This window comes from Tympanuchus pallidicinctus, unplaced genomic scaffold (genome assembly GCF_026119805.1).
Source record: "Tympanuchus pallidicinctus isolate F22 unplaced genomic scaffold, pur_lepc_1.0 scaffold9, whole genome shotgun sequence".
NCBI classification, from domain to species: Eukaryota; Metazoa; Chordata; class Aves; order Galliformes; family Phasianidae; genus Tympanuchus; species Tympanuchus pallidicinctus.
Genome location: NW_026294813.1, coordinates 6313279 through 6325890, shown reverse-complemented (window position 1 = coordinate 6325890; position 12612 = coordinate 6313279). Strand labels below are relative to the sequence as shown.

Sequence of the window (12612 nt, the reverse complement as noted above, 5' to 3'; positions counted from 1 at the left end):
TGTGTTTTTACTTGTTTTTAATTTAGTCTTAAGTCTGGGTAGAAAAAGAATGTACAAATTAAAGGTGTAATTAAAAATGTCAGTAGAAACTGTAGTTCAGTGAATTATTCATATCTCAGATTTTCTAGTCAAGCTTACTTATATCTATCTCTGATTAGCTGAAATGTAAGCAGAGCAGAGATCTTTATAGATGTGTGTATCCTTAAAGTTTTCAGTTTCTCTTAACAAGTAAATGGATTTTTGCTGTAAACCATGTTTCTTGTGAACTATATAATAAGACTTAGAAATTTCCTTATACTTCTGCTGCTAATGCATTATTGTGGAAGTCAGTAGATCTCTTGCAGCTGTAGTTAAGCTTCCATAATGTTGCCTTTAAATACAAGCTATTCATAGCATAAATACGACTGTTGCTATCTTTTTCTGATGTTAGGTTGAGAGTTTGTTCCAGAAATATCACAGTAGGCGTAGCTCGAGGATCAAAGCTCCATCTCGTAACACCATCCAGAAGTTTGTCTCACGCATGTCAAATTCTCATACATTGTCATCTAGTACTTCTACATCTAGTTCAGAAAACAGGTTAGTATTTTTCTAAAAGAATTAAAAGCTTCAATTCTGTAGTGTTTTGGGTTTTTTTTTTTTCTGATTTTGCAGGTTTAGAATCACATACATTCTTTTTGTTCAAAGCTGCTTTCATTTCAGGCCATGTTAAATCTTTATATTTGCAAACTTAAGCATGTGTTTGTCACTGCAGTACCAAATGGGTATATTTGCTTTATATCTTTCTGTTTGAAAGTTACTGACTTGAGAAGAGTTACTTTTACCCTTCATTGGTTTGGGAAACAAACTTGAAAAATGTTTTTATATGTAAGACTGATTTTATTTGTTTTTATTTGACACTTTTATTTGTTCACATATAGCAGTTTGCAGATGTTGACAAATCAAGACACAGGATTTCACTTTTTTCTCTTTTCCTAATAAATTGATACTATTTTTGAGATATTGTGCACATGCGAATACACTGAAAATTTTCTGGGTGTACACTGTGCATGTAAGCACATAATAAAAGATGTATGCTCACATGTTCAAGTATGTTTTGAAGAAAACTCTTCATGAAAAGTGAATGGTTATAGTGAAGGGAGTTACTAACTAGTATGATTTTTCTATTTTACACTATGTTAAAATGACTTTATTTCAGTTTTTAGTGATTATTATTTTTTTTTCAGCCTGTACAGTTTGGGTGCTCTTGCTTGTCCTTTTCTTGGTTTTGCAGAGATCTTACTTCTTAAACAAGTAGTTTGTGGGTTGAATTAGTGGGTTGAGTGAACTAGACATCCTCTAGAGACGCCAAACTACAGACGGCGGTCAGAACTGAGGCTTTCTTATGTGTGAAGTGAAAGCTAATATAAGAACTACCGTGATATGTTAGTGATCATTCCCATGGTGCTAGCTGAATATATTCAGACAGGTTTATAATTCTGATTTATAGACTACGACCTTAGTTTCCCACTATCTGTTTTTCCAAATTAGGTCATTATAAATAAATAAGATAAATAAACCAGTTAAATACATAAATTACTCTAGAACCATTTGTCTTGTCAGTTTCTTTAATTCTGTACCTTGTCTGGAAAGATGTATTTCTTTCATTGGATTGTGAACTTCACTAATTGTCTTTATTGACAGGAAAAAACATTTTCCAACTGCTTGCCAGTATACCTCCTAGCCATCAGGTAGCTCCTACCACTACTGGTGCAGTGAGATAGGTTGCCATTTTGTGGGTCTGTGTTTGTATTATACTGGAGAACACTGAGCATCAGATTCGTTTAAGATAAAACTTCATTCAGTTCTGATGCTTGCTATGATTTGAGTTAAATTTAGTTTAGTACTAGTTCTTCAAAAATATGTTTTAAATTAGTACATGTGTTGTTCTGTAGAGGTTATTTTTTTCCTTGAAAAATCACAAAAATAACCTTACACTGGAAAAAAAATTATGTCACCAGTTTGCAAAGAAATAGAAACAAATATGTACAATATAGTTTTGTTGTAAGAACCACTGCTGCTGAACAAATACAGGATTTCTGCAAACTTCTAGACATACACCAACTATAACTTAAATCAGTAGTATGGATAATCAGCTTAGTACATTCAAGAAATATTACAGAATATTAAATCTGTTTTCCACTAAATGTTATCTAAGTTTAAAATATCTTTTTCTTTCGAAATCTCTGATTACATTAACTTAAAAGAAGGGGTAAATAAAATGTAATTAACATGCAGAATAGGTGATTTTTTTACTGATCTACAGTGTTGGTATGTTAGCATTTATGCAAATCTACTACGTTGTTTTCTGTCAGAGGACTCAAATGGCTGTATTATTTTTTACGTATGTTTATCACGTAGTCTTTAGACCAATACAGAAATCTGTAAATACTATCTTACAACTCAATGTTATGATGGGAAAAAAATGTATGCAGATTTCAAAATCAAGAACTTCCTTAATTTTTCAAAACTGATAATAATAATTGAAAAAACAAACTTTGTTTAAAGAAGCCTTTATGGAGATAAAAATGTAAGTGCTGGACCTTTCTGTCTCTTAATTAATATCTGACCTAGTTTGAAAAGATGTCATAAAAGATGTCATTTCAGCAAGCTGTTGTCTTTTCTTTGCACATTCAAAATTGTTTGCTTATTTACTGATACCAAGGATTAGGAAAATTATTCTGAATAGCGCATAGTCATTTAGAAGTAGTTGTAAATTAATCTTTCTAACTGCTAAAACCTGTTCTGAATTCCGATATGCTATTTTAAAATCACAAATCCATATATATTCTTTTCAATAGTATGAAAGATGAAGAAGAGCAGATGTGCCCCATTTGTTTGTTAGGCATGCTGGATGAAGAGAGCCTGACTGTGTGTGAAGATGGCTGCAGGAACAAATTACACCACCACTGCATGTCAATATGTATGTTTTCATATTTGTCTCATTAAATTCTTGTGACTCTAGGTATGCAAAAGTACTACAATTTAGTGTAATCCAATGTGGGTTTTGTAGATTTTTTTATTTAAAAGTGGAGAAAAAATACTCACAAAACCAGAAACTTGCTCCTAGATGATGACTGTAGAATTTTGTGACACCTTATCAGCATTCAGATACCACCGATACACCTGTTTTTATCAGTTATTCACAAATCAAGCTTGTAGTTTAGTGCTTTGAGAAAAAAGTTAACTGCAGGGCTAAAAGTTAGAACTTTTTTTTTTAACCTGATTGAAAAGACTATTAAACAATTAGAATAAGGTTAGGTGCAGATTTACTGTGACTTGTCATGAGAGTACATGAAAGTTGTCTACTCTAACCTTGGATTATGTAGTGAATTAAGAGTACTTGTACAAGCTACATTAAATAAAGTGTGTAAATACTTTCAACAAATAACTTCAACAAATAAAGCTCAGTCTCCTGTATTTTTGTACACAAAAAAGATATTACTTTTATTAGAGGCATAAAAAGAATCATATTTCAGTTCATGTCTTTCAATGTCAATTACAGAGCCAACATGAAGCACTTTTGTGTGAAGAAATGTTTAAATGCACATATTTGTCAGAATGCTTCACATGGTTCAGTCTAGAAGTTTCAGTTAGAAAATGAATTTTTTTCAGTGTAACTTAAGACATATTAGTTCTTAGACATCTGGTCTATGCACTGGAAAGCTGGAAAATGTTCTCCTGTTGCTTTTATCCAGGGGCAGAAGAGTGTAGAAGAAACAGAGAGCCACTTATATGTCCTCTGTGTAGATCTAAATGGAGGTCTCATGATTTCTACAGGTAGGCATTCAGTCTGAATGTAAGTGTATCTTTCTGGCTCTGAAGAGACATTCTTGAATGTGGTAAAATATTTAACTTCGTCAGTGTTTCATTTCTTAATCTTTGTTCTTTGCTGTTAATCTGTAGTCATGAATTGCCAAGCCCTGTGGATTCTTCTGTTCTCCATGTGGTTCAACAACAAACTCAACAGCAGTCAACAGTTGGATCACAGAGAAGAACCCAGGATACTAACTTTAACCTTACTCATTATGGGGTCCAGCAGATTCCTTCTGCCTATAAAGATTTAGCTGAGCCATGGATTCAGGTAATTTTTACAGTGTAAAAGGAGCTTCAAATGTAAAAATTGATTTTTAAACCATGTTGCTAAACTTGTTCCTAGTGAATATAATATTGCACAGCATAAATGCAAAACTACTTGCATTTTCTTCAGAAGAAGCTATGATCATTGTGCTTAATGGCCAGCAAAGAAGTACTTTCTAAGTATTCATTCCTACTGCTGTTATTAATCACTGGCACAAAGGAGCTTTCTTCTGAAAAATCTTGGTATAAAAGATACTGTGTTAGGATTTGGAAGCAACTAATCTTGAGTATCTTGTCTGTGTTGTTATTTTATTAGTCCTAGGTTAACCACCAAACTGGGCTATACTGTGGTTAAATTACTTGCCTGAAATAAAAAAAATGGCCCTGAAGTGGACTGATCGCCTGTATGTTTTAAGCTTCTTGAGATAGTCTAGCAAAACATTATTTGACCATCTTTGTATCTTATCATAAAAACCATAGAACAGTTTGGATTGGAAGAGATCTTAAAGACAATATCACTCCTGCAGCCCTGCTGTGGGCAGAGTTGCCACCCACCAGATCAGGCAGCTTAAGGCCCCATCCAACCTAGCCTTTAATGCCTGCAGAGATGGAGGCATCCACAGCTTCTCTGGTCAGCCAGTTCTAGTGCCTTATCATTCAGACTTCATCCCGGGCCTCCTACTGAAGATTCTCGTAACAAAATTCATATTCTTAATTTTAGTCTAGTCATAGAATCACCAAAGTTAGAAAAGACCTACAAGATCATCCAATCCAGCCACTCACCAATCAGCAGTAGTTCTTGTTATGCCATGTCCGTCTACACAATGTTTTGTGCAATTTATTGTGCAAGTGTCATATAAAAACCAAGTTGGCACTTATTGTTACTTAAGTTGGGTTGCAAGAGACAAACAGCCTAAATACTCCTTAGGCTGAAGTTGGATTCAACTGAGTAGGGATCTTGTGCTGAAAAGAAGAATGGGATAACTTGTTGCCCTATATTTCTGCTGTCAATTTTTGTCAAAAATAGCTGGACCTAGTTTTCAGCTTTGTTTAAATCATTGTCTAAAACCTGCATTACTGAGTAACTGAAGTATAGTGAATGAAATTATCCACCCCCACTTGGCCTAGCAGAGTTTCTGAAGAGCTGAAGACTCGTTATTTATGACAGTTAATTTATATCATAGATTTTTAAAAATTATTTATGTATTTTAAGATAGTATAACCTCTGGCATATAACTTCTGGCTGACAGATGTCTTAGGGTGGTTTTTCATCAGTTGTGATGTTATTCAACTTGACTCATGTAAGGTTTCTATTTGGCAGGTCTTTGGAATGGAGTTAGTCGGCTGCTTGTTTTCTCGAAACTGGAATATACGAGAGATGGCACTTAGACGTCTTTCCCATGATGTTAGTGGTGCTCTATTACTGGCTAATGGAGAAAGCACTGGAAATTCTGGAAATGGCAATGGACACAACACAAGTGCTGGAGCTCTGGGAGTAGCGAGTGGGTCATCTCAGACCACCGTCTCAGGAGATGTTGTGGTGGAATCTTGCTGCAGTGTGCTATCCATGGTCTGTGCTGACCCTGTCTACAAAGTGTATGTTGCTGCTTTAGTAAGTAGTTGTTTACTCATTGTATTCTAGTTACTTCATTTTTTTTTTTAAGGGATAGGAGAAGGAGATGTGTAAGGTCAAGAATCCTAATTATTGTTGTTAAGCATTACTCATGACTTGACTATTAGTTATCGTCTAAAAGCAGAATGGATAGTCTTTAGCAAGGGTGAATTGGCATGTATCCACTGGCCAAATACAGGGAAATGGTTATTATTAGCAGTAATGGTATGTCTGTGTTCTTTTCACTATATTAATTTCCTTTCTTGTCCTTTCCACATGCATTACTACTTTCGACTGCGGATGCCTGATTAGCTCCTTATCCTTTTAACAATTCTGTAATATTTTTAATGCAATTTATGTGAAGTTATTCACATTAATTAAAAAATTCTATAACTGACCTGATTTATATTTACTGATTTTCCTCATTTCTCTTAGAAAACCTTAAGAGCCATGCTGGTCTATACTCCTTGTCATAGCTTGGCAGAAAAGACTAAACTACAGCGACTTCTGAAGCCAGTTGTAGAGACAATATTAGTTAAATGTGCAGATGCCAACAGGTATGGTCTCATTAACTTCAAATTTATTTTGGGTTGTTACTGAAATATCTTGAATCTTCATTTGTTGATATTTTGTGTGAAACAATAAGAGCATTTATAAGATGTGGTGAAGTAAAATGTGTGGATGATAAGTGTAAGTGTGCTATGATATATGGTTTTGTTAGTTTAGTTGCTACAACCAACTTTGATCTTGAAGGATGTAGGTTTTGAGCGCATCTGATTATGTATGTCCAGCATTTAGATATCTTAAATGATGCTTTGCTTTCGTAAAGACCTTTTCCTTTAAAATTAAGGAAGATACGTTGGGTGAAATCATCAGCTAGGCTTTGTCTTCCTGTCCTGAACTATCCTATATGCTCTGCCAGGCCAACCATTTTTTCAGCTGTACAGTGAACTATTTGCAGAACATAATCACCATGATCACTGTCTCTTTCATTTTAATTTATCATAAGCAGCATTTCTTCTAAAACCAGCTAGCAATGGTCCCTTCCCCCACCAGCAATTGTCTAATGATAAAGCATGTAAAATTTAAGAAAAGAAATTGAACCGTTTCTTTTGCTGCTGGATTTCTGAATTTAGCCTGTGCTTACAAGAGGAGAAGGTCCTAATGTGCACCTGAGTGATTTCTTCTGCAAGAGATTATTGCCTAAGGTTTCTAAGAACTTGGGAAATAGGAATGTACTGAGAAACAAGGAAGCTGCTTCCTATCTGTTTTATTTATTTGTTGGTGATATATATGAAGTTTCTGGGAATGTCCTTGTAAATACAGCACAACTCTTTGTAGCTTGCAGATACACTATTGTATGTAGGTTACTCCAAAACTAATGCCTCTTGTTTATTTCCATGGAAACTACAACAGATAAAAAGAGCATAATAGCTGCATTTCACAGAGCAAATTCTTAGGAACAAAATATTATTTTTCAGTATAGTTATCATCATTAACTGTGCATTTTTTCCAGTGATGAACAAATGCCTGCAGGGTGTATTTGTAAAAATCTGTACCAATAGAGGTGACCTGCTGTCTCCACTGCTGATGCACACCACCCACCACCTCACTATGCTCACATTCATTGATCTCCATTAAGTAAGCATCAGTGAATGTCAATGGATACTTTTTTTTCCCCCACATGGAAGAACTCAGTGACACCTTTGCTTCATATGCGCTTCCATGTCAGACACCATTTTGTCAGACTGCCCCTGTGTTGCCATCTGTCGCACAGCAACAACAGGATATTGGTGGGAAGGTTCAACCTCTACTGCTGTACCACCAACATCTGCCTCTAACATCATGGACCAACATAATGAATTAAGAGGCATTATTTTCGGAGCAGCCATTGTACAAATGAATTGGTATAAAGTGAAGTCGATATCCAAATACAATTTCCAGCTAATGATTATTGAAATGTTATAAAGTTTTTTCTAAAAACCACCAGCTAAAGGAGTTACTTCTGGTTTGAATTTCTTATAGTCGAACAAGTCAACTTTCAGTCTCAACACTATTGGAGATGTGTAAAGGCCAAGCAGGAGAGTTGGCAGTTGGGAGAGAAATACTTAAATCAGGTAATAATAGTTCTTCATATATAAATGGGTTATCATTCCAAGCAAATATACTGATTTATTTTTTTTTTAATTAAGTACAGAATTTATCCAAAACATAAGACAAAATGTTTTTCTTTGGAGTTTGGGGCTGGAGTTATTTTGGGCACAGATATAATTCCATGTAAAACTTTTGATCGTTATGGAATTTGAACTATGAATATATCTAATCCTTATTTTTATCACCTTTTTTTTTTTAGGATCCATTGGTATTGGTCCATTGGATGTTGATTATGTCTTAAATTGTATTCTTGCAACTGAAATTGAACCTAGCAACTGGCAAGCGCTACTGGGGAGACTTTGTCTTATAGACAGACTTCTGTTGGAATTTCCTGGTGAATTTTATCCTCACATTGTCTGTGGAGATGTTTTACAGGCTGATACCATAGTAGGCAGGTACTTGCTTACACTGTTTAATTAATGCTCTGTGTGGTTGATGGTGTCATTGGTGATCTCTTCAAAAAATTGTGGGATGATGAATTCCTGTAAACAAATATTTGCATGTAAAAGTGCACCTACTTTAGAGTAACTGGTTGCCATTTTCTGTTTCTGACCTATCAAACAATTCTGAAACAGCAGTGCAAGCAATAAGTCCTTTTGCTACTGCAGAACTAACAGCTAAATACATGGTCTTGAAACGGCTTTCTTAGTACAGGCTAACCAGAGCATATCACTTCATAAAACAGATTTTTTTAAAATGTATTTATTTTTAATTACAGGTATAAGAAACTTCTCTCCCTTCTAAATTTCGCCTTGCTGTCAATTGACAATTCCCACTCAATGGTCGGTAAACTATCACGGAGAGTATTTTTGAGTTCAGCAAGAATGGTGGCAAGAGTGCCTCACGTGTTTGTAAAGCTGTTAGAAATGCTGAGTGTGACAAGCTCAACTCATTACACAAGGATGCGTCGACGTCTGATGGCAATAGCAGATGAAATGGAAGTTGCAGAAGCCATCCAGCTAGGCATGGAAGAAATACAGTCTGGGGAATGTCGACATGAAGACTTTCTGCAGCTACCTGTACCAGACAATTCTCCAGAAGCTACAGAAAATAATACTCCTAACAATACTGTCCAGTTATCAGGGAAAAGTGGGAAAGGATTAAGTGACAAAAAACTGAGTGCCAGTCCAGAGGACATTTCTGAGACACTGGCTGGCCTAGCTGTGGGACTTCCTGTTTCATCAGTAACCACTGAGCAACCAAAGCCAGCTGTTCAAACAAAAGGAAAACCCTACAGTCAGTGTTTGAACTCTTCTCCCTCATCCAGTCATTCCCAGTCACTATTCCCAACTCTTCTCTCTCCTTCAAACCCATCTGTACCAGCTGGCACTGTAACAGATGTCTCTAAACTCAGACCTCAGGGATTCATTCCCTGCAAAATCTCCTCACCTTCTCCTCAAACACAACGGAAGCTTTCCCTCCAGTTTCAGAGAAGCTGCTCTGAAAATAAAGAACCAGATAAGCTTTCTCCAATTTTTACCCAAGCCAGGCCATTGCCATCTAGTCACATACACAGGCCAAAGCCATCGCGACCCACTCCAAATGATATGAACAAGCAGGGAGAAACTTCAAAGAACAGTATGACTCTTGACCTGAATGATACTTCTCAGTGTGATGGCAATGGTAGTAACAGTAGTGCAGTTATACCAAGTGAAGAGACGGTGTTCACACCAGTAGATGAGAAATGTCGGTTGGATGTGAGTGCAGAGCTCAACTCTAGTATTGAGGACCTACTTGAGGCCTCCATGCCAACAAGCGATGGCACAGTTACATTCAAGTCCGAAGTTGCAGTTCTTTCTCCTGAGAGGGCAGAAAATGATGATACTTACAAAGATGATGTAAATCATAATCAAAAATGCAAGGAAAAGATGGAAGCTGAAGAAGAGGAAGCTTTAGCTATTGCTATGGCAATGTCAGCATCTCAAGATGCCCTGCCGATAATTCCCCAACTACAGGTCGAAAATGGTGAAGATATCATAATTATTCAGCAGGATGTAAGTATGCACATGGGAATTCAGAATAAACATCTGAATTGAAGTTGCATAGTTTAAGGTGGTGCTGGTGTGTTTTCAGAGTTGTACAAACATGAATTGCCTCAGTGTTCTCTCCTATAAGTTGGAATATAAACAGTCTACAAGTTGAGGGTGCTGCAGAATCCTTCCATGGTTATTAACGAGTTTAGAGAAGGTGTTTGGAAAGGAGATATGTAGCTCTCCTTAAAATAGCGAAGAAGAAAGTGTAAAGGAAAGGGGGGGAAGCAGAAAATGAGAGTGAAGTTTTTAGGAATTAAACTGTACTGGGTTTTGGTGTTGATTTATTTTAAAAGCCATCACATGGTATCAAATTAGTTTCTGAAAGAATAAGCAGAGTAGGAAGAGATCTTCCTTTCAGCACATATTGAGAGGAAAGCTGCAAGATACCTAAGGTACTGCTAAAACCCAAAAGGCCATTGTTTGTACGCATGCAAAAGCACAAGAAATAAGAATAGAGAAAGAAGTTATATGGAAGCTCACAAAATGGTCAAGTATTTTGACTTGAAGGAAGTAAGATGCTGTGAGGCTACATGCCTAGGAAAGGCAGCAGAATTGGTAGTGTTGCTGGAATGAACGAAATAGTTGTTTTTTGTGATTGCTTGCGTAAGACAACAACAGGTGAAGCAGAAGTAAATTAAATGGAAAGTGTAATTTTGCTTATGTTAGGTTGTTAGAAATGAGATAAGGAATAGAAAAGTCTTGGTCCTATTCATGTTTTTATATCTTGCTTTTCACTTTAAGTTAGTAATGCAGAAGAGCAGCTATGTTCTAACATACAATAGAAATGTGTGGGTTGTGGAAGGATGTGTTCATCCAAAGTATGTATAATACTGCAATATATGTAACTGTAAGGGAGAGGAGAGGCTTATAAATTTGAGTATTTAATAGTCTTCAAGAACATAAACATTGTAGATGCATGCTAATAAACAAGTAAATGATTTGGAATGTAACTTGCAGACACCAGAAACTCTGCCTGGACATACCAAAGCAAAGCATCATTACAGGGAAGATGCAGAATGGCTTAAAGGTCAGCAAATTGGTCTTGGAGCTTTCTCTTCCTGTTACCAAGCTCAAGATGTAGGAACAGGGACATTAATGGCTGTAAAACAGGTAAATATTTCACATTCTTGAACATATTCTGCTTCAGTGTTTCTGTGGGATATTATAGAACCATGGAATCACAAGATTGGAAAGGATCTACAAGAGTCCAGCTATCCTCCCATTACCATTGCTACCATAAGCAACTAAACTGTATCGTGTAGCTCCTCATCCAGATGCCTTTGAACACTGCGAGGGACGGCGACTCCACCACCTCTCTGAGCAGCCATTCCAGTGCCTGACCACTCTCTGAGAGAAAAAGTTCTTCCTTATGTCTAAGCTAAATCTCCTTTGGCACAACTTGCGGCCATTTCCCTGGATCCTGTTTGTTGCCTGGGAAAAGAGGCCAAACTCCTCTCCATCACAACCTCCCTTCAGGAAGTTGTAGAGTGCAGTGAGCAACGAGGTCTCCTCTGAGCCTCCTCTTCTCCAGACTAAACAATCCCAGCTCTCTTGATATAATATTCACCTTATATATTTTAAATCCTTGTCCTCTCACAAACTGCTCGTGTCTTCTGCTGTCATTTGTCACCTAACACATAATACAAACTCTATGCATGGTATTAACATAATATTTTCATTTTATTATTGTTATTCTGATTTTAAGAAATACAGTACTTTCTAATACACATTTTGCAATATATAGCTTAGTTCAAGCAGGAAAGTGAAGAGGGAAATTTCTCCACTGCAGGGATTCTGCTGGTAGGACCAGAAGATTGGTCTTACTTCTCTATGGCTGTCTCACATGGAGATTTATTCTCAGCTGAAGGGACTTGAAATTCTTTAAAAGAACACTTGCAGCTTTTGGGTACTGAGCAGAGATGGAAAGACATCCGCTCTCATTGCTTTACCAGTGGGCAGGAGGACGGGGCACAAATACAGAACTGGCAGTTATATAAGATAAATCTGAATGTCGTATTTCAAAACAGGTGACATATGTCAGGAACACATCATCTGAGCAAGAAGAGGTAGTGGAAGCACTCAGGGAGGAGATACGGATGATGAGTCATCTAAACCATCCTAATATTATTCGCATGTTGGGTGCTACATGTGAGAAGAGCAACTATAACCTCTTTATTGAATGGATGGCAGGTAAAAAGCTACATGTGAAAAAATAATGAAAGTATTGAATGGCTTGAAACTAAATACTTTCATACCGCAAAATATTCCATGGATTGCATTAGTTTGCAAAACTATTTTTTCATTATTGATTTAAAGATTTGTGCTGATTGAAAAGGAAAGTTTGTATAATACAGATTAAGCAGTATTCTTACCGGGAATCTTTTTTTTTAAATTGGGAATTTTCTGTGACTAACTTGCAGTTGAGAGCCCCTAAGAAATATTATTACATTTTCCTTTATTTAAAATTGTGTGAGGAAAATGCAAAGGCATTTGCGAACCTACAGTAAATTTCTAATGGTAGGCAGCAAGTAAATATGCTTCAGGAAAAAAAAACATTCAAATGTTAAATCTGTTAAGTGTTAATTTAGTAGTATTTTCTTCTTGCTATTGTATATAGCATGGAAAAAGTTTTATATCTTTTTTTTTTTTTTTTTTTTTTTGAGAAGGAGCTTTATTTTATGACTTGAATTAAATTGT

At 36.1% G+C, this 12612-nt stretch overlaps 1 protein-coding gene across 1 annotated transcript in view; it reads left to right on the top strand.

Annotated features, from left to right (window-relative positions):
• Nucleotides 1–12612, top strand: part of MAP3K1 (mitogen-activated protein kinase kinase kinase 1) — a 57420-nt gene that overhangs the window by 38496 nt on the left and 6312 nt on the right. Inside the window, 11 exon segments of the mRNA XM_052670403.1 lie at nucleotides 431–576; nucleotides 2838–2959; nucleotides 3735–3816; nucleotides 3943–4120; nucleotides 5438–5728; nucleotides 6164–6285; nucleotides 7754–7845; nucleotides 8082–8277; nucleotides 8601–9876; nucleotides 10873–11025; nucleotides 11943–12105. Of these exon segments, the coding sequence (XP_052526363.1) occupies nucleotides 431–576; nucleotides 2838–2959; nucleotides 3735–3816; nucleotides 3943–4120; nucleotides 5438–5728; nucleotides 6164–6285; nucleotides 7754–7845; nucleotides 8082–8277; nucleotides 8601–9876; nucleotides 10873–11025; nucleotides 11943–12105 (2821 nt within the window).